Raw genomic sequence first — 21,046 nt, 5'->3', positions numbered from 1 at the left:
AATTAACCAATATAAAATTATTTTCCCCCGATAAGATGTGCTAAAAACCTTAGAGAAGAGGTTTCCAATAATCTTATCAAAGAGAACAAAGAAAAACGGTCTTCTGTTGGTGGGTAGAGCCTTGAAAGATTGTATTTGCATGTTAACATATAAAAGTGTCAGTCATACTGTGGAAGTATGCACCAAAGTCCCAAAGATTAACTTGGTTGTAGTTTGGTGATTGAAGTTGGCTGGGAGTAAGGGGGGGATATTTACTCTGGAAATTGTCTAATGATTCTAATCTTTACTTCTAATATCTAATCGAAACTTCAATAATTACCTGTTTTATAATTACCTGTTCGAAAATATTACCTGTTTCAGTTCATTTTTTTGGCTTGTTTCTCATCTCCTGACGTCGGCAATATGGCTTATTGTCAAAGCATCCACATCTGATCCTGCAGCATATCTCTCAATTGGTGTGATTATATCTGTACTGCTTCAGGTAAGGAATCCTATGCATTAAATTCATACTTAAAGTTGATTAAAAAGTAAAACTTCTTTTCTATCTCTTTTCTCATGAACAGGAACAGAGATGCAAACACTGTTATTGCTGACACTTTCTTAACCAGCCACATCCACACAAGTTGAAGCTTTTTTGTTAAATAATTTCTTAGACCACACTGGCTTCTATTTTCTTCTGTTTTTCACTGGATGTTATTTTCCCTGTTTCTCTCTTCTTTGCGATTTTTGTTTTGTCAGCATTTTGATCCGTCCTCACGGACACTTTCCGGTTCCAACGTAAAGTCTAGACTCTGGAAGTTAGAAGACTGTAGGAAAGAGAATATGCTTCCTGGGTGCCGAAACTTTTGTAACCTGGAAGCTGTTCACAGTAATATTCTGTTATGAAATTTTTTTAAGTACCAATGACAGTGAAACCATAAAATCTTATTGTTTGGATTGGTAAAGTGAAAATCTGCACAACCAAACATTTCTTAAAATTTAGGAAAATTTTAAGGTTGAATTCTTAAGAATTGATGAAATTTGAAAAAAAAACAAAAATAAAAAAAATTAGGAAATTTTTAAGATTGAATTCTTGAAAATTAAGATTGAAAAATTGAATTCTCGGGGATTTAATTTTTGATTAGAAATCCTCCATATGCAGCTATGAAGGTTTTGGTAGCAGGTAAGAATCATGGGTGAAAATTCGGGAAAAAATAAACTAAGAATATATGGCACTAAATAGCTTAAAAAAGTGTGCATTTCTTTTGAAGGAGTCGTTGTCTACGGGAATCAGCAAATTATTAATGTCAGTAGTTCTAGAGACAAAACTTTGTCAAATTTAGTTACCCAGTTTTGCGCATTCATTTTCATGACTTGACGTGGCAATACTGACGAAAATATGGTACTGCTCTAGAAACTTCATAATTTTGAAACATACCAAAGAAAATCTTAAGGAATCGTAACGAAACATTCCAAAGGAAAATCTTAGGGAATCAGGGTTTTCAGCTATGAATAGATCTAACTCTTAAAAGACCTAAGATGGCTTCAGGGAGCAAAAAGGATTCTTCGTACGTTGTTGGCACTTTAATGTATCTCTTCTCCCCTCCTGTAATTTTGTCAAATCGGGACTTGTTGACTTGTCAACACATTGCTGTTGGAATTGCTTTCTGGAATAGTCTGGTTTCTAATGCAGGCTCGTCAAGTGTCAAAGCGGGTAGGGTGGGGGGGGGGATTACATGCACACATTATATACAATAGTAATTTTGCAGCAAAAGAAAATTAAATTTAATTCATCTGTGGCAAAACTGTTTATAACAACACAATTCTGGTTGTTCAAAGCTTTATTTTTGTTATACGGATCTAACCGTCTAAAAAAAGAAAAAAAAAATCGTTTCCCTATTTGATACTCATCTCTCTAGATTATCAATTTTGAAGGTATTGAAAAGGTTTCCTTCACTAATATTCCTAAAACAAAAAATACATGATGTCATTGTCTTGTCAAAAATGTATCAGTGTTTTAAGTTACAATTTTGTAAAGGCGAAAAAACTAAAAAGGATAGCAAAAAACAATGTTTAGTTTGAAACTCCATGAGTCATCCCCCCCCCCCATTTTCATCCCTTCCATTTCACCATTCAGTTTTGCCAGTTCCGTCCCATTTTCATCATACATATTTTGAATTCCGATTAGTATATTAAATAGACTTCTGTCTATGCCCCTAAAGGGGGTGATTCCATGGTAGACCTAATTCTAGATGATTCTATGCTGCTCTCTAGTACCTGGTGTTTGGTTTTATCTGAATTTTTTATACATATTTAGAAGGTTTTGACTGTGAGATTTCTTTTCCTTCCTTGTGATGTTCTAGCGACCGCAAAGGTAGTTGCTCTAAAAGTAAAGTGTGCATGGGTTTATGTGACTCCGTAATATTTTGAGTGCTAATATTTTGTGGTTTACGAGAACCAGCTCAAAGCACTAAATGTCCGATTTGTTTATTTCTTAGTTTTCTTTAACCTTCAGTTTTGTTCCAAAATCGTCTTTAAATAGTATAAAATGTCAACTATTATGCATTTGTCAACTATTTTTATTATTTGTACCAATAGCCCCAATAGTAGGCTGTGCTACTGTTTCTTAGCCTCAGCGAAATTTTTAGTGTTAATCTAACCATATCTCATTGTAGAGAACCCTCAGCAATAAAAATAAAGCATCACAGTGTTCTTGTTTTATTCTTTTAGTTCCCAAAAGCTTGAAAACCCTATATATATATAAGTCTGGACGTCCCTGAACTTTCTAAGTTCTTCCATTTTCAATTAACTTGTCTGTAAATTCCTACTTGTAGGTAGATGTAGTTAGTACCCTTAAGTAAGATCAGGACAATTTTATGGTAGGCCTTCTCAACATAAAACCGATGGTGCTGTCTATGGTTCAGTGGAACTAACCATTTGGTAGAGAAAGGCTCTTGTGAAGGACCTCAGTCAAACAGTTCATGCAAGGGAACTTTAAGCTAGGAGCAACTCGCGCTGATAGCAATCGAAATGCTAAAAGTAATTAATTACAACAAGAATATATACTGCAAGAAATGGGCGTATATAGTGACTTTATACTACAAGACATATTCATGAACGATGGACAACTTAAATTATTTGGGACCCTTATTGCAGTGGCTGTATTTGTGATGTAATCCCCAGAGGCATATTTAATCGATTTTTCGACTCTTTAAAAGAGGTTGTCTAGGGCTGGCTGTACTCATATCACTTGTATTCCGTCACATTAATGACGCCTCTTGACTGCTAAGGTCCTTGCGTCGGCCCTACAGTGTGTTGCTTCATCTTGGTTTGATCTCTGAGTCTCGTATTACCAACCTGAGCCATCAAACTCTGTGCCATCACAGGGTACTGAATTCTACGTAGTTTTGAAATTCACAGTTGGTATTATAAACAGTAGTGCCAAGTCCTGTGGTGGCGCAGTAGGTTTGACCTTAGCTTGGTAATACGGGACCCAGAGATCGAATCATGCTGCAGCAATGCACTGCAGGGCCGACGCAGGGACCTTAGTAGTCAAGAGGCGTCGTTAATCTGATGCAATACAATGCAACAGTAGTGCCATCTAATTTCTAGCTCTCCAAAATAGCCATCATAAGTGAAGTGCCTACCAGCAGCCCCAAAAAGACAGGAAATTGTGACAAATAGACCTAAGTTTTTAAGCCATTCATTAGTGTTTCATAAGGAAATTGGCAAGGTTTGAACTACCAAGGTCTTTGCTGTGGTGATCCTGGCCTTTTTTGCGCATGGGGCCAAATCTTAAATTAGTTTTTCCCCTCCTTGTCTCCCACAAAATTTTTTTGCCAAATTTTCATTTATTAACAAAATTTTCATTGTGTTCTGTACTACCAAGCTGAGGTAAAACCCACTACGCCACCACAGGACACTCACATCGCTTTTTGCCCTTAAAAAAAAAGAATTTTCTATTTCCGTTTCAATGAGTTCTATAAGTTTCCGTTATCAACCTCTCAACGCACAGGGGGTTTAAGAACGTTGGATACAGCTTCTTACTAATTAAAATCAGTGGGTTGATCCTGAAAGGGACAATGTAAAGAAGGTTAACGTGTTTTATATGTTTATACTCTTTATGAAAACCATTTAAATGATTGTTGTTTTGCGTTATGTGTCATTGAGGCTGTTAATCTTTTATCTCATTTCTTGTAAGAGAGAGGAGAAAATTCTATTGAACAGAAACAAAATGACGTTAAATTCATAACAAAATACTACAAGTTACAAGCAGTCACTGCCTCCCTAGACTCGAGAAGACTGCGTTGGTTTGGCCATGTCCTTAGAAGATCTAGTGACCGCATCATAAATTAAGTGCTTGTAGCTGCCCGTTGCCTGATTGGCGCAGGCGTCCTGGCGGTCAATTGAAGAATTGGTGGGCAACTGCCAAAAATAATCTCGACCCCATTGGCAGATTTCGAAGATTTGGTAGAAAGTGGGAGAGCTGCTGGCTCCGGTTTGCTGAAGAGTTGGCACAAGATTGCGACAAATGGATGTCAACCATACGTAGTCTTCTAGATTTCACGTGAGGTGTCCGTGTCTGGTCCCGCTACAAGTACAAGTAGTAAGTACTGTCTCCCTAGAGACCTGGGTGGGGTCTTCTTTATGGTTTGACCCCTTTTAGATAGAAAATATATCTAGGCTTGACCAAAATTAGGTATTAACAACTAATAAGATAAAAAAAGACGCTACCGTCACTAATGTTTTTAAATCCTACTTTTTTCAGATCTTGAGGTAAAATTCCCAAGCCTATTTAGGTTTCCAGTGATGATTGCAAGACCTTTTGTGTAACATTTTTTTTAACTAAAATGCTTTATCATTTTTCAGGAGACGTTCAGATTTTTATTGTACTTAGTTTTGAAGAGGGCTGAAAAAGGTCTGAAAAAATTGACTGAAGATGAGAATCATGTACTTCTTGAAAACAAAAATGTTCTTGCATATGGTAAGTAGACTTAACCATTTGTTAATACTTTTATTCCTTCCATCACTTGTTCTAGTGTTAATCTGTATGACACTCCTTTAGTAAGATTTAAAATAAAATTAAGAAAAAGGAGTTAATTTAAGATCTTAAAATAAATTCCCTAATAAATGTAAAACGGAAGGTAAAGCAGCAAATAGTAGAACAAAGGAAGAATCATAAAATTAAGAAAAGGTGATGGCAAATGAAAACCAACTAAAAAACTTAAAATTTTGTAAAGGTCTTACAAGATTTATAGAATTTGATGTGTTCTGAGCAACAATATTTCATTTTGAATGACAATTTTCATTATAATTTGAGCTAGAAAAGAAAGTAATTAATTGTAACCTGTTTTATAGAAGAGATAAGAGATCTTGTAACTGCTAATTGAACCTAATTTCTGAATATGCGAAAATAAGAGATGCTATGATAAAAATGCTGAATAAACGATATTTTTATATATCGCTATACAGGCTGAATAGCATATATAGCTATTCAGCAATAGTATGCTTAATAAGCAATATATATGCTGGATAAGCAAATAAGCTGAATATGCGATAATAAATATGCTGAATAAGAGATCTTTTAACTATTAACTGAACCTAATTTCTGAATATGCATGTTTCCATGGTAAAAGAGAGTGAGTGAAGAGAGTGATTGATAATCAGAACTTTGTTGCATTCTTTTGTATCTCCGGTTACATTTATATTTATTAATAAACAGATATGACACACGTTTCGCCTAAAAATAAAAGCCATGAGGCTTGAAAGGACAAGTACGTCTTTTCAATGGCAACTATTGAGCACACTCATACCAAACTAGTCGAACCCTATAAATCTATTAAAAAAAGGAAATTTTTTAATTAGGAAAGGAAATTTTAAGAAAGGAAAAGAAATGGGACAACCAAGTCCGTTCAATGATAACGCAGAAAAGATAACTTACCAAATCACTCCGAAGACAAAAGGAACGCCTTTGCCCGTGAATTTAATGCAGGTAGACTCTTCATATCTCTCTCACTATTAAGCCGTATATTCCAAAAACGAGGGCCATGATGGCTACACAATAGGCTTGAGTGGGGCCGCTAAACTCATGAGCTATATTGACTGTGTTTTTTGACATGACAGTTCCTATCATAAGTAAGAAGATTTTCGAAAGCAGGGGTTATCAACTCATTTAAGTATATATCAAATAAATTCACAACCTAATTGTGGCGAATTCGGAAAACATCAACGTGGAAATCAGTGTTATCTAGTCTTGCTAAATCAATAGCATTAGATACATGGGCTTGCAAAGCAGAAGTGAAGTAGGATGTCCAAAGGCAGGTTTATACTTTAGATATACTACTGGACAGAAATTGATGCTAGTTGTGTAAGGAGTTCTACCGGGAAATGAAGAGATCCCACCCACAATACATAGTTACAGTCAGTCTGGAAAAAATTGAACATCATTTGCATCGCTTGTGTCACATTCTAGCTTGGCTCCGTCCTCTCATGGTTGATTACCGGAAGGTAATCAAGGGAATGCAGTGGTACATTTTTAAAGCAATCTAGTAACATTGAATGGGGCGATCAAATGTTAATAAAGAAACTTGTTTGTTTGACATATACAGAGATATCGAGGCTCTTTTCGGACCCGCATCAAGCATGTGAAATTTGCAATATAATGAAAGCTGAATTTGCTTTTTTTAATATTATCGGGAGCTAATTGAGGTCATATTAGGGTAATTCAAAATTGTACCTCTCCGTCATCTGTTAAGGAGTTGAGAGTATGAAGGAAGAAATTTGCTGGGAATAACACATTGTTTAGCAATACAGACAATAATTCGCGCTATGTTGCAGCAGAGAGTACCGTACTCACCCGACATTTGATGCTGAGTGAGAAAAGCCTGTGTATAGTTGCTTTGAGGGCTCCCCCCTTTAGGATTCGACTAAAGATTCTTTTATGCTGATCGAAATATAGCAAAAGTTGAACACGACCAAGGTTTTAGAGAATAAATAAAACCAAAAACATTAAATACAGACTGATTTCCTTGCTATTGTCTTTTTTGATCTATAGTCATTGCTACATTTTTATACATTTACGCAATATTTTCGCGAATTTGGACACACTGCATGAGCGTGTTCGGATTTTTAACAACGGTAGTTGACTTGAATTTGGTAAAGGACTGACATCAGCTTAGTTAAAAGACTTAATGGGTCCAAACGCTCAAAATTCGAACAGGTACAAGAAAGGCAACTCTGTTAAAAAAACAAAAATAAAAAACACGAGGATTAGGTGTGGTTCTCGCTCGTAGGCTTCTCCATTTCCACAGAGCGCTCTTTCCTGATGAGACCTGTTTGAACGAGAGCGAAGTCAAGGTCGTAACTACGTAAATGCCCCATGTGAACGGCTACTAAAGCGCATGAAATTGGCTGAAGTCACCTGAATATATAGTCAACAAAAATTGGAGGTTTGATCATGCCCAAAGCAGAATCCATGAGGAACGTAAATATCTGGAGCAAGAACTTCTCATGAGAAACTGGAGATGTTAATACAATTGTTCAGGACTTTTCATCACTCTAATTAGCTGGCCCAAAAGTAGCCATATTTCAGATTCGCTAGCCTCAAATCTCTCCGAGTTTAGATAAATTTATAAGCCAACAATGGTTTTTAATAATAATCTAATGAACAAATTATGGGCGCAAGCCTCAAATTGTAGCCCATTCTGGTTTAATTGGGGCTAAATACTAGCCCAGTCTGGTAAAGACATCTGACGGATAGAAGGAAAATATGACTGCACTTGTCTTTGAAACCATTCTATTTAATCATTTATATGGAATGCATTTGGATCCTGAACTTTATTTAACTATAGTTGAAATAGAGTCAATCTCGAGGCTTTATCCTCCGTAACCTCTTAGCTAATCCGAGCGTTTTATCATTGTGTTATGGCACTACTTTAATTGAATTTTAAATATCCGAGATCAAGGCAAAGGTAATATGTAGTTACAACCTTAAGACGTTAGGAACTTTCTGAAAGTCTAAACGTTAAAGTAAATAATGAAAAGTAATGTTTTAGATTGGTTAATCATAAGGAATTATTGCATCTTGAATTATTTAAATACGCTTAAAGCAAAAGGATAATTAAGCCCCCTACTTAAACAAACCTCTAAATAGTGATGTAAATAATAGATGTTAATTATTTTTTTTCATAAACATTTTTTGTCAGACATGTGTAGTCATTAACGTAGGTGCTCAGATCTATTTCTTCCTTTAATATAATTGTTTCAAAAGTTAAAGCTGACTTCACAGTGGTTAACTACAGTGGTAAATATGAAAAGTTTTTTTCAACTGAAAGTAAGGAGCCGCATTAAAACTTAAGACGAACAGAAATTATAATTGCACTAGCTGTTGGGGTGGCGCTTCGCGCCACCCTAAGACCTAGTTGGTGGGGCCCCCCAGGCCCCCCCGCGCGCGTAAGTCGTTACGCGCCATATTAGTTACGCGCCATTGTAGTTGTGTCCCTGTGTCCCACCTGTGAATATAGATATATATATATATATATATATATATATATATATATATATATATATATATATATATATATATATATGTTTTTAACTACGTAAAACTTGCGAATATACAACATTCTTCGCTGTCCCATTGTCTGTGCATATAAATAGATTGTCAGGTTTACCGACTCTTGAACATGCAACATATAATTGTCCATGGGAAAAACAATCCGTATTCAGATCTATACCTCATTATTCTAATGATTGCCCTTGAGCTCTGTTGATGGTGATTGCTAATCGAACATTCCCTGTGTCCCGGTCGTCATTTATATATCCCCCCTGTGCCCCCCGGCGTCCCCGTTGTAGTTGTGTCCCTGTGTCCCGGTCGTCATTTATATTCCCTGTGTCCCGGTGTCCCAGTCTGTAATTTCTCTTTGAGTGTCCCGGTCGTCATTTATATTCCCTGTGTCCCGGTGTCCCGGTCTGTAATTTCGTCAGTCGACAAACATGACGTGAGTCGACAAACAACTTCATGACGGCATAATGCTCAATCCTTATAATGACGTCAGTCGACAAACATGCATGACGTCAGTCAACACACAAACAACTTATTTTTATATAGATAGATAACATATGAGGGGTTCTCCTCCTCCTAATACATCGCTCTTTACGCTAAAGTAATTTTATTAATTTCAACTATTTATTCTACGGCCTTTGTGATTCACGGGTCATTCTTAAGGAATTAGGACAAAATTTAAGCTTTTGTAAAGAGCGAGGTATTAACCTCGTATTTGAGGAGGGTGAACCTCCTCAAATACGTATTAAAAACATACGAATTTAGGAGTTAGTTACGTAAGTTAATTCATAAGTTACGTATATTTTTACTAATAAAAACGTTCGTAAAAAGTTAAAAGTTCTAGTTGCCTTTTTAAAGAACCAAAAAATTGGAGGGTAACTAGGCCTACTCCCCCGCTCCTTTTTCCTCAAAATAGTCCGACCAAAACTATGAAAAAAGCCATTTAGCCATAAAAATAAATTAATATGCAAGTTTCGTTTTAGTATTCATGTGCGGAGAGCCAAAATCAAAACATTTATTAATTCAAAAACGTTCAGAAATCAAATAAAAAAAATAAGTTTTTTTAGCTGAAAGTAAGGAGCGATATTAAAACTTAAAACGAACAGAAATTACTCCGTATATGAAAGGGGCTGTTCCCCCCTCAACGTCCAGCTCTTTACGTCAAAGTTTTCTATCGTTTTAAAAAGTAGAGTTGAGAGAAAGAGTCAAAAAAGTGGGTGGAGGGTTTGCTATGGGCTGAGTGGAAAAATTTACCAAAGCTAGAGTTGAGAAAATCCACTTTTTCTTTAGTCTCTGAGGTTTTTGTGTCATCCTCTTTCATGAGGTCTGGGATATCACGTCTAGAGGGACTAGCTGCTGAGGCATGGCGCCAGAACCATTTTGGATTCTGCTTTGCGTCAGCTGCAATTGCCTCTCGTGGTTTTCTACGATCTTCCAAGTCAAATTTCTTAACATATTTCTGCATTTCTTGAACGTGTCATTGCGGTTATTATATCTGCCTTTACATATTTGGTCCATGCTCTTTCCTTCTTCCTTCTAGCCCTTATGGCTTCTATGGGTAGGAAGGGGAGTGTTTTTGGCAAGGGCGACCAGTATACTCGGGAATGTTTATTTTCTGCAGCTAGGACTACTGTCTTAAACACCTCCCAGCTTTTTTCTATGTTACCTCTGTCTACCACACTCTCCCATTTTATCTTTGACAGGTCCTGCTCTATCAATTCTTAATCTGTAAAGGATTTTTTCACTTTATTTTCCTTCTTGAAGTTCACCTGTATCTCAGTCAAAATACAAATATGACCACCGCTTCCAACTGCAGAGGGATAGGAAGTAGAAATTATTCGTTCAGGGTCATTTGTCCTAACTAAGTCTAATAAGGAGAGCTGTTGCTAATGCCTGAATCGTGTTGGTTGTTCGATAATTTGTGTCAGTAGGTTGTCAGTGAGGAAGTTAGTAGTGACACAGGAGAGGCTACTTTCAAGGGGGGAGAGTAGAATATCTACATTCTTTGTGTAAATTTGCCTTGATTACATTAAAATCAAACGTATTATTGGCCATTAAGGCCAACAATTAGCCATTTGTGTGTTACTATGTACTAGCTGTTGGTGTGGCGCTTCGCGCCACACCAACACCTAGTTGATGGGGGTGCTTCGCGCCCACCGCCCAAGCCCCCCCGTGTGCGTAAGTCGTTACGCGCCCCCCCTAGCCCCCCCCCGTGTGCGTAAGTTGTTACGCGCCATTGTAGTTGTGTCCCTGTGTCCCACCTATGAATATATATATATATATATATATATATATATATATATATATATATATATATATATATAAACTAGCTGTTGGGGTGGCGCTTCGCGCCACCCCAACACCTAGTTGGTGGGGGCGCTTCGCGCCCCCCCCAAGCCCCCCCGCGCGCGTAAGTCGTTACGCGCCATAATAGTTACGCGCCATTGTAGTTGTGTCCCTATGTCCCACCTGTGAATATAGATATATATATATATATATGGTTTTAACTACGTAAAACTTGCGAATATACAACATTCTTTGCTGTCCCATTGTCTTTGCATATAAATAGATTGTCAGGTTATCCCCCTGTTTCCCCCGGTGTCCCCGTTGTAGTTGTGTCCCTGTGTCCCGGTCGTCATTTATATTCCCTGTGTCCCGGGTCCCGGTCATCATTTGTATCCCGGTGTCCCGGTCTGTATATACATTCGTTTTTTAGTTTTGTTTTTCTCCTTTATTTTTTTCCTTTTTTTTTCTTTTTTAGCTTATTTAGATTTTTAGATTTTTTAGTTTTTTTTATTAGTTTTTAGTTTTTATTTCTTTTTAGTTTTTTTGTCCCGGTCGTCATTTATATCCCCCTGTTTCCCCCGGTGTCCCCGTTGTAGTTGTGTCCCTGTGTCCCGGTCGTTATTTATTTTTTAGTTTTTTACCTTTTTTTAGTTTTTTTAGTTTTTTAGCTTTTTTATTTTTTTATTAGTTTTTAGTTTTTTTGTAGTTTTTGCCTTTTTTTTAGTTTTTTAGTTTTTTAGCTTTTTTATTAGTTTTTAGTTTTTTTTGTAGTTTTTGCCTTTTTTTAGTTTTTTTAGTTTTTTAGCTTTTTTATTTTTTTTATTAGTTTTTAGTTTTTTTTGTAGTTTTTGCCTTTTTTTTAGTTTTTTCAGTTTTGACGTCACCTGATCCAGTTTTTTCAGGTGACGTCACCTGATCCACGATCCACAGATCCACAGACAACTTATTTTTATATATATAGATAGTTTTTTTTTTTTACTTATGTCCTGGTCGTCATTTATACTCCCTGTGTCCCGGTGCTTTGTTGATTGCTAATCGAACATTCCTTTTGTCCTGGTCGCTTTCTCTTTGAGTGTCGTCATTTATTAGTTTTTTCCTTTTTTTTAGTTTTTTATTGGTTTTTACCTTTATTTTAGCTTATTTTTCAGTTTTTTCCTTTTTTTTAGTTTTTTTTTATTTTTTATTTTTTTTAGTTTTTTACCTTTTTTAGTTTTTTTAGTTTTTTTAGTTTTTTAGCTTTTTTACTTTTTTTATTAGTTTTTAGTTTTTTTTTGTAGTTTTTGCCTTTTTTTAGTTTTTTCAGTTTTTTTTTTAGTTTTTTATTGGTTTTTACCTTTATAGTTTTTTTAGTTTTTTAGCTTTTTTATTTTTTTTATTAGTTTTTAGTTTTTTTTGTAGTTTTTGCCTTTTTTTAGTTTTTTCAGTTTTGACGTCACCTAATCCAGTTTTTTCAGGTGACGTCACCTGACACATCCATCCACACATCCATCCACACATCCACAGACAGACAACTTATTTTTATATATATAGATATATATATATATATATATATATATATATATATATATATATATATATATATATGTGTGTGTGTGTGTGTTTTTAATTACGTAAAACTTGCTAATATACAATATTCTTCGCTGACCCAATGTCTGTGCATACAAATAGATTGTTAGGTTTACCGACTCTTGAACATGCAACACATAATTGTCCATGGGAAAATAATCCGTATTCAGATCTATACCGCATTTTTCTAATGATTGCCCTTGGGCTTTGTTGATGGTAATTGCTAATCGAATATTCCCGGCGTCCCCGTTGTAGTTGTGTCCCTGTGTCCCGGTCGTCATTTGTGTCCCGGTGTCTCGGTCTGTAATTTCTCTTTGAGTGTCCCGGTCGTCATTTATATTCCCTGTGTCCCGGTCTGTAATTTCTCTTTGAGTGTCCCGGTCGTCATTTATATTCCTTGTGTCCCGGTCTGTAACATGCGACAATAGATCAATTGTGTTGTAACTTTGTTCACGATCCCATTCTAGACATGTAGAAATAGAAGCAGTACGATTAGGTTAAGGCATTCCCAAATGCTTGAGAAGTTTGTTTGCAATAGATAAGCACAAATCTTCAATCATAACTAAAGTGCAGTTATAAATTTCTGTTGCAAAGTCCAAGGTCATATCTGACCTTTCTAGCCGCGTTCGGTGGAGTATATTCTCGGCCATTTGCGATTTGTATTTCTCCTATAACTCTGTAGGAGATGAAGGAGAGCAACTTTTGCCGGAAGACACGGGCCGTAATTTCATGTCTATGAACCGGCGACTCTCCAGGATTTAAAAGCTGTTGTATCTAATCCCAAGATGGATTATATATAAATGTAATAAATGACGAATCATTAATCTATAGGCATAATATCTCATTGCACTGCATTTCTTATCCATTTCTTTGCTAGTGGCTGGATTTATCAATTTAATATTAAAGTGATAGCCGTCGGCTCCATCCCAAAAAATGATAGGATATTGTAGGGCATCGTAGCATCGATGAGTTTAATAAAAACTTCTCTTTGAAACGCCTTCTTATATACTTCATATATAAAGCCATTGACGTCATATACAAATCACCGACCATAACGACTGTCACTTCGTTGATAGTTGCGTATCAGTAGGCATCAATTCGATTGCTGTTTTGAACAGAAGCACTAAATTATTATTTATTTGGAAAAGATATTGCAACTGGGAAACGATAGTCCTTTCAACGTCGTTTTTTTTTATGATCGATATCACTTTCAAGTTGTTTGGTTTGTTTTACCTTGACTTGTCTTTCGTCACTGTGAAATACATATCGCCGAACCTTTGTTTTTTAACTAAAATCTGGTAGGCTCTTTGAGACGCAAGCCTGTTTTCACGCTGTTGTTGTGATTCCTCGGGACGCTTTCTTTTCATATTTTCTCTATTAGCCGCAAGCCTGTTTTCACGCTGTTGTTGTGATTCCTCAACGGAAAGTTTTTTGTTATAAATAGGAAAATTCAGAAGGATGGTGCAGTATCTGCCACATGCTAAAACTGCCCAAACAAAATTCTGAAGGGTCTCATGCATGCAACAACGAATTTCTACAAACATCTCAAGCTGAGTTTGACAGAGCTTACTACAGGATGTTTTCTAGTTATTTTATTTTGAATTTTCTTTTCTTTATTTGTTAAATTTGTTTTTTGTTGCATTGATAAAAGTAAGCCAGGAGGTACTCCAAAAGAAGAATAAAACAAAGATAAGAATTGGTTAACTTTACTTGTCACAACATTGGAAAACTTGCTGACGTATGTGATGCTTTGCAAAAACCAAGGCTAACTTCTCGTGATGTTGAAATTCTGGAAGAATACATGAAAATTATGGAGCCAGTAGCGGTAGCATTGGGCATTCTTCAGGGGGAGGAAAAATGCTACTTCGATGCTATTTATCCTACAATCAAATCCCTTGAAAGGAAGCTCAAAAAGCTGAGAGATTTGTGGAAAGTCAGCTAGCCTTTGGTACACGCTCTACTTGTGGGTCTCGAAAAAAGATTCACCGCGATTATGGACGAGAGAGCTCTTCATGCAAGAGCCTATGTTATTGCCACTGCAAGTCGTCGTTTCTTCAAATTGAAGTTGTTTCCTGATAACCATAAGGATGTAGCAGTTGATCTCTTAGTAGACGAAGCGAAAAAGGTTGAAGATTTCAGAAGTACTGACGAGACTGATAAAAGTAGCGTTTTGTCTGGAGATGAATATTTTGATCTTAGTGATGAAGAAGCAACTCGTATTGATTCTGGCAACCGTGGCCATGAAACCAATTCTGTGAAATTAAAACAGTTCAAAATAGGTATGATACCTTTTTATTGACAGTGAATAGATATAAAATTATTTAACTGGATATTTCGAACACATATACAGTGTTCATACTGCATACAGTTTCATACTGCATACAGTTTTACTGCTGATGATGAACACTGTATATGTGTTCGAAATATCCAGTTAAATAATTTTATATCTATTCACTGTCAATAAAAAGGTGTCATCCCTATTTTGAACTGTTTTACTTTCGTCATGGAAAGGCAGTGTGGTCTTCGAAGTTATCTACCATTCTGTGAAGGTGGTGGTTTTGTCATATTTGAATGAGAGGCGAAAGGAACTATCTGTGCTCAAAGTGTACCCAAGGGTAATGAAAGTTTTCAGGAAGCACAACGGTATCATTCCTTCGTCTTCACCTGCAGAACGACTTTTTTCGGTATGTGGTGGAATTTCTATTCTACAAAGAAACATGCTCGGAGATGGTATGTTTGAAAAGCTTCTGCTGTTGAAAGGAGCAGCTAAGAAATTAAGTTAAGTTATGATGGAGCTATAATGAATGTTCTTCGTAAATTATTTTCTTTTTATATCTTAACTGAAGTAAAATTCAATTTTTCGTAAAAACAGTTGATTTTTTTCACGAAAACTGCCAGTTTTTCTGAAAAGTGGTCGATTTCTCGTCAGAATCTTGCTTATCTTGTCTACTTGGTAAGGAAACAGACATTAAAGAAGTGTTTTGCGTGTTATTTACTGTAAGTAAAATATTAGTACTTAGTGCTTAAATGCTGAAGTAAAATCGAAATACTTGAGCACGTAAATACTGAAGTACTTTTTCGAAAGCACTTATTACTTAAGTAGAATTTTAGAGAAGTACTTAATACTTGTACTTAAGTAAAAATTTCTCTGAGTACTTGGTACTTGTACTTAAGTAAAAAAAAGAAGTACTTGGCTCAACACTACTTGGTTCCAAATAAGACTGTTTGGTACATTTGTTATCTACTAATAAAAATTAATACTATAAATTAGAAATAACGTTTTTTTCCATGTTAAGCGTTAACCATGTTACGTCATGATATCATATTTAAACATCTCTTTTTTATGCTCTAGTGAAGAGCGATAGCTTCAAAATAGACGGTTTGCTCTTTACTTAGTTCCAGCTAACTGTTTGGTACATTTGTTATCTACTAATAAAAAGTAATACCATAAATTAGCAACAACGTTTTTGCCATTAAGGGTTAACCATATTACGTCATGATATCATGTTTAAACGTCTCTTTTTCATGCTCTAGTGAAGAGCGTTAGCTTCAAAAATAGATGGTTTGCTCTTTACTTGGTTCCAGCCAAGACTGTTCGGTACTTTTGTTATCTACTAATAAAAAGTAATACCATAAATTAGCAATAACGTTTTTCCATTAAGCGTTAACCATATTACGTCATTATATCACGTTTAAAAGTCTCTTTATCATGCTCTAGTGAATAGGATAGTTTTATAATAGGCGGTTTGCTCTTTACTTGGTTTCAGCTAAGACTGTGTGGTATATTTGTTATCTACTAATAAAAATTAATATTATAAATTAGCAATAACGTTTTTGCCATTAAGCGTTAACCATGTTACGTCATGATATCATGTTTAAACGTCTCTTTTTTATTGCTCTGCTGAATAGCGATAGCTTCAAAATAGGTGGTTTACTTTTCATTTGGTTCCAGCTATGACTGTTATGGTACATTTTTCCTCTACCGATAAAATTTAATGCCAAAAATTGGCTATAACGTTTTTGCCATTAAGCGTTTACAAATTCCTTTAAATACGATTCGACTTGTCAAATTTAGAATTATTTAATACAGAACTGACCGACATTGAAGAGAATCTACTGCATTTGGTACCAAATTAAATGGTAGTTGCAAAAGCACGGAGATGTATTAACTTCCTTTAAAAGAGCTCAGGTACTACGATGCTCATGTGCCCTGCTAGCAGTGGAAGGAAGGGAAAAAGAAGGAAACATCAGTGCTACTTATGCCATAAAGTGATTTTTCTTGTTGTTCAAACCAGTGGACTTTCAATTTTGAATTTTCCGTAAATATTTACTATTCAGATTTATCGAAACAGTAGTTATTGTTTCGAGCAACTTCAATTTGCAATTTTTCATCACTAGACACTTTTTAAAAATGCGTTTTTGAATTTGCGGTTGCTCTGGGTTCTAATTTGTTCTTTACTTGGTTGCATCTGGTGCTGCGACCATGGCCATGAAATTGGCACTTCTTAACAATATTCTAACTTACTAATAAAAAAGTAATCATCAATCCCAAACGGTTGTTTTCCCATTGTACTATGGCTATAAATTCGTCACTTCAGAAGCACGCACTAGTTACCTGGAAGTCCGAACCATGACTAACAGAAATGAACCCTAGAACAACATCCATATTAATTTTGAAGCTATCGTCTTTACAAATGTAATTGCACTTTAGGCTGATATTCATTTTAGCATAATGTCATGACATCATGTATCATAATTTAATTTTAACGCCTTGTTGCATTTCTCCATAAATTTGTCTTTTAAAACACATAATTTTCTCTTTTTTATAACGTGATTTTAGCTAACTTTTCTTTTAAAATAAACTACGCAATAGTTATCCTCCTCCTCTACAGACATTTTAGCATAATATCATGATTTCACATAGTATAACGTCATATAGACGTCATCGTGCTGTCTCCTATGTATTTATTCTTGTCATAAACTTTTACTTTAAAGATTAACCTAAATAATTGTAACCTAATCAGATTTAAAAGACAATTTTTTCACACTAAGCAGTTTTTATTTTCAAACCTACGGAAACTATGGTATGTGGTTTACCCGTCTTAAATATGGATGTAGACAAGCTGACATCTGCTCTCTGCATTTTTTGTGTCAGCTTCTAAGCTTAGTTTAGAATACTTATAGGTCTCATTATACCGATTAAGACTTGCCTTTATGAACAAAATGATTTTCTATTTCTAATCTTATTTTTAGTTGCCCGCATAAGGTATGGACTTTTTAGTGGTGTTTTCAGGTTAGTCAGTGTTTTGGCAGACTGTACTGGACCTTGAACTGTTGTCCTTTATTGGCGTTTATACCAATCAAGACCTACCTTTAGGAACAAAATGATTTTATTTTAATTTTCTTCTTAGTTGCCGGCCTGGGGTATGGACTTGTTAGTGGTGCTTTCAGCTTAGTCAATCTATTGGCAGATTCTACCGGACCTGGAACTGTTGGCCTTCATAACGAGGCAAAAGACTTCTTCATAGTATCGTCAGCATTTACACTAGCCTTTATACTACTACATACTGGATGGAGTGTACTATTTTTCCGTTTCCTGGATACTAGAAATTACCTGGGTGTTGCCTATGTCGTATTGTCACATTTAGCAGTTTCACTTGTGGTAAGTTTTGTATTTACAGCAGTAGTCACAATTTTATTGGTTGAGTAATATACTTAACTGACCTGTAAGTAAACATAGTACATTATGGTTAGACGGTTAGCCTTGGTGATTATGTTTTCAGACGACAGCCAAGATGACGCAAGATACAATGTTATATTGGATTTATTATTATTTAAAGTTGAGATTACTATCTGATAAAGGGTCTACTTCATGTATTTTTTCTGGAAAGCCTTCAGGGTTTCTAGTTTGAGAAAATTCTTTTCAAATTTTGAATCCTCAAGATTGTTTCTGAGTGCAACTGCTTTCAAAGTGATTATTATGTTGACCGACTTCAGGGTGAAAATTTGAGAGGAGTAAGGATATTTGGATATAATCTTGAAGAGTTTAGAACTTGATAAAATGAAGGGTGGGTGGAGTGGTTTTGGGAGTATAGCTGGTGAAGTAGCAGATTATATTCTAAGGAAGAAAGGTAGAAACGCATCTAGTAATGTCAGCGATACAGTTTTAAGCTTCTGAAAGCGAAGAAGGGATTTGTATATGAAGTTCGAATGATGATAAAATGAAAGGAAAGTAAGAGAAGTAGAGAAGGAATGAAAGCATGGATAAAAGAGTATAAAAGAGGCCTATGGATAACATCGCCAAGGCAGTGGAATATGCAGCCAGGTGGCATAGTAGTAAGATATCGTAGTGGCATATCTGAGTGGCAAAAGCTGAGAGGCTGCTGTCTATATGGACTAGTTCTCATTAAAGTTAGGAATTTTTTTCCAATCATATATGCCTCAAATACTTATAGAGAGAGGGATAAGAAGAGATGGGCTGATTATTTTCAGGGAGTGTGGAGGTCCAAATGAAGATGGCGTGCAAAAACGTTTTTGCCAACGTTACTATTACTAACAACTCCATGCAGCCTCAAGAGAATGTCTCAGAATTAAAGATATTTAACCCATGTGAACGGCAAAAAAAAGAAAATCTGGAAGGATAATAGGTTTACCATACCTGAGTATTTTTTAGGGTAGTACTAGGCATTCTGATCTGAAAAAGTGAAATTCTGCAAGCGCGAAAGAACAATATAGTGAGTTTTATAAAACGTTTTCTTTTTATAAAACAAAACGAAAAGAAAAGCAAACCTTTTATGTGCTCCATAAAAGAGCCGGTTTTTGTGGCATCCAAATGTATCCAAAATTTACAAAGGTCTCTCTAGATTGGCTATACGAAAACACTCCCAATGGGGAAAGGTAAGTAGAAGGCTGTATACCCCAGATTGGGTTAGGATGAGACACCAAGAGGTCAGACCTTAATATCTGAGGATGGTGAAACTATGAGCTATAAAAAGGGTTGTATTTTTGGGGGTTTGAAGAGGCTCGCAAGCTTGTCTATCTCAGGCAGTTTATTGTTGTGATGAATTTGTAGTAGTAGTAGTAGTGATACCAGCTAAATGTATACGTTCTATTTTTTCGAAGAAGGGGGGTGCTACTATAAACAAACTTAAAAGCGTAAATAAAATAATTATATTATTTTAAAGAAAAGTCTATATTTTATGGGAAGCTGGAACTGAATACACAACCCCCTAACCCCTTTTGAGGTGTACGTAAGTGTCGCTAAGATGTGATAAAAATATGTGAAGAACATTGTTAGAACTCAAATTTTAAACACTTTTTTCATATGATTAGTGATTAGAGAGTGGTATTGATTGACGTGCTCTTAATTAATTCACTGAAAGACAATGTCTACAATTGGGTTGCCAATTTTCTTGTGTACCAGCAAAATGCCTGAAACGGGCCAAAACACACTCAAACTGGGCTTTCATAAAACCTCATGTTTAACATGTTTGACGCAGAAAAATCCAGTATGGTCCCCATGTTGTGAAGAAGCTGACCTTGTTAAACGTGACCATGCTGAATTGAAATTTTTCATTAAACTTTTTGGCTTTAATTGATTTTGCGAGTGGAAAGATTGTAGACGTGGGGCATTTTGGTAAAGTAGAAAAGTTAAGTTTTCATCTTAAAAATAATAATAGCTAATCCTTGTAGATACCACGCAATTCAATTGAATAGTCCTATTATATTCTCTATTTTTTGGGATTGTTGGTTTTGAAGCTGAAACAATTTTTTTCTTCCATTTAAGATTTTCATAGATTTCTTCTCTGAACAAAGAACACTGCAAAAGTGCTATCCTCTGGAAGAATAGCTGTGTTTGAATAATCACTACAAGTTTGGTTTTGGAGAGAATGAAATTCTGTTTTACTTTTTAGTGCATTTGGAGATACAAACCTTCTATAGTGAGTTTTTTCCTTACCAAAATGTTTTTCTAAGGCCTGGGTAGTCTTCTCGTGTTCTAATACAATTCTGTGATCGAACTCGCTCCTTGAATTAGCAATTCCCCTACTCTCCGAAAATTGTTTTTCGACTACATTTAAAAATCACCATTTTGTATTAATATATTGACCCCGCTCCAGATTTAAATCGCGTAATGGTACTTACGCAATTGAAAGTTACACTTTGCATTTCTATGAATATGATATTCTTTTCTTAAGCTCTTGGTAATTATACTTCAGAAAAGAAAGCCTTTTCTTTCCACATAAGGAAGCCTATTCTAAGTAATCGATTTAGCTATATAAGATTATCATTCTCGTGTGCCTTGAAACCTTATTACTGTGACACTGTTTCCATAGTCAAAACTCCATTATGTATTATTGCGGAAACGAAAGATTGTTGAAGCCAACAGCACAAACGCGGGTTTAGTAAACCAAGGTTCTCCTTGACTTTGAGGGATTCATAATGCTGTTATTATCCTTTATTTGAGGTTTCATATTAAGTAAATTTTTTAAACTATATTTTGTGTGTGCTTTTTTTAGGTTTCTAGTAGTGCTCTTCTTTCTGTTTTTTTTTTACCCTGTAGGCCTACTGGACAGCTTATTTGACGCTTGACTCGTTCAGGATTTGGTCTGAAACTATTCAGACAGGTCTGTAGTATCGAATCCTGTCTGAAAT

The 21,046-nt window shown here is 35.6% G+C and overlaps 1 protein-coding gene across 4 annotated transcripts in view; it reads left to right on the top strand.

Moving 5' to 3' along the window:
• The window catches only part of LOC136031472 (gamma-secretase subunit Aph-1-like), an 82,741-nt gene that overhangs the window by 58,667 nt on the left and 3,028 nt on the right, over positions 1–21,046 (top strand). For all 4 annotated transcript variants that reach the window (XM_065711101.1, XM_065711100.1, XM_065711099.1 and 1 more), the window contains exons 3-5: positions 361–481; positions 4,849–4,963; positions 17,806–18,056. In XM_065711101.1, coding sequence (XP_065567173.1) covers positions 361–481; positions 4,849–4,963; positions 17,806–18,056 — 487 coding nt within the window. The remainder of the gene's footprint in view (positions 1–360; positions 482–4,848; positions 4,964–17,805; positions 18,057–21,046) is intronic.

Source organism: Artemia franciscana, chromosome 9 (genome assembly GCF_032884065.1).
Source record: "Artemia franciscana chromosome 9, ASM3288406v1, whole genome shotgun sequence".
In the NCBI taxonomy this organism is placed as follows: domain Eukaryota; kingdom Metazoa; phylum Arthropoda; class Branchiopoda; order Anostraca; family Artemiidae; genus Artemia; species Artemia franciscana.
The sequence above is the reverse complement of the archived record's forward strand: the minus strand, read 5'-3'. Positions and strand labels throughout refer to the sequence as shown.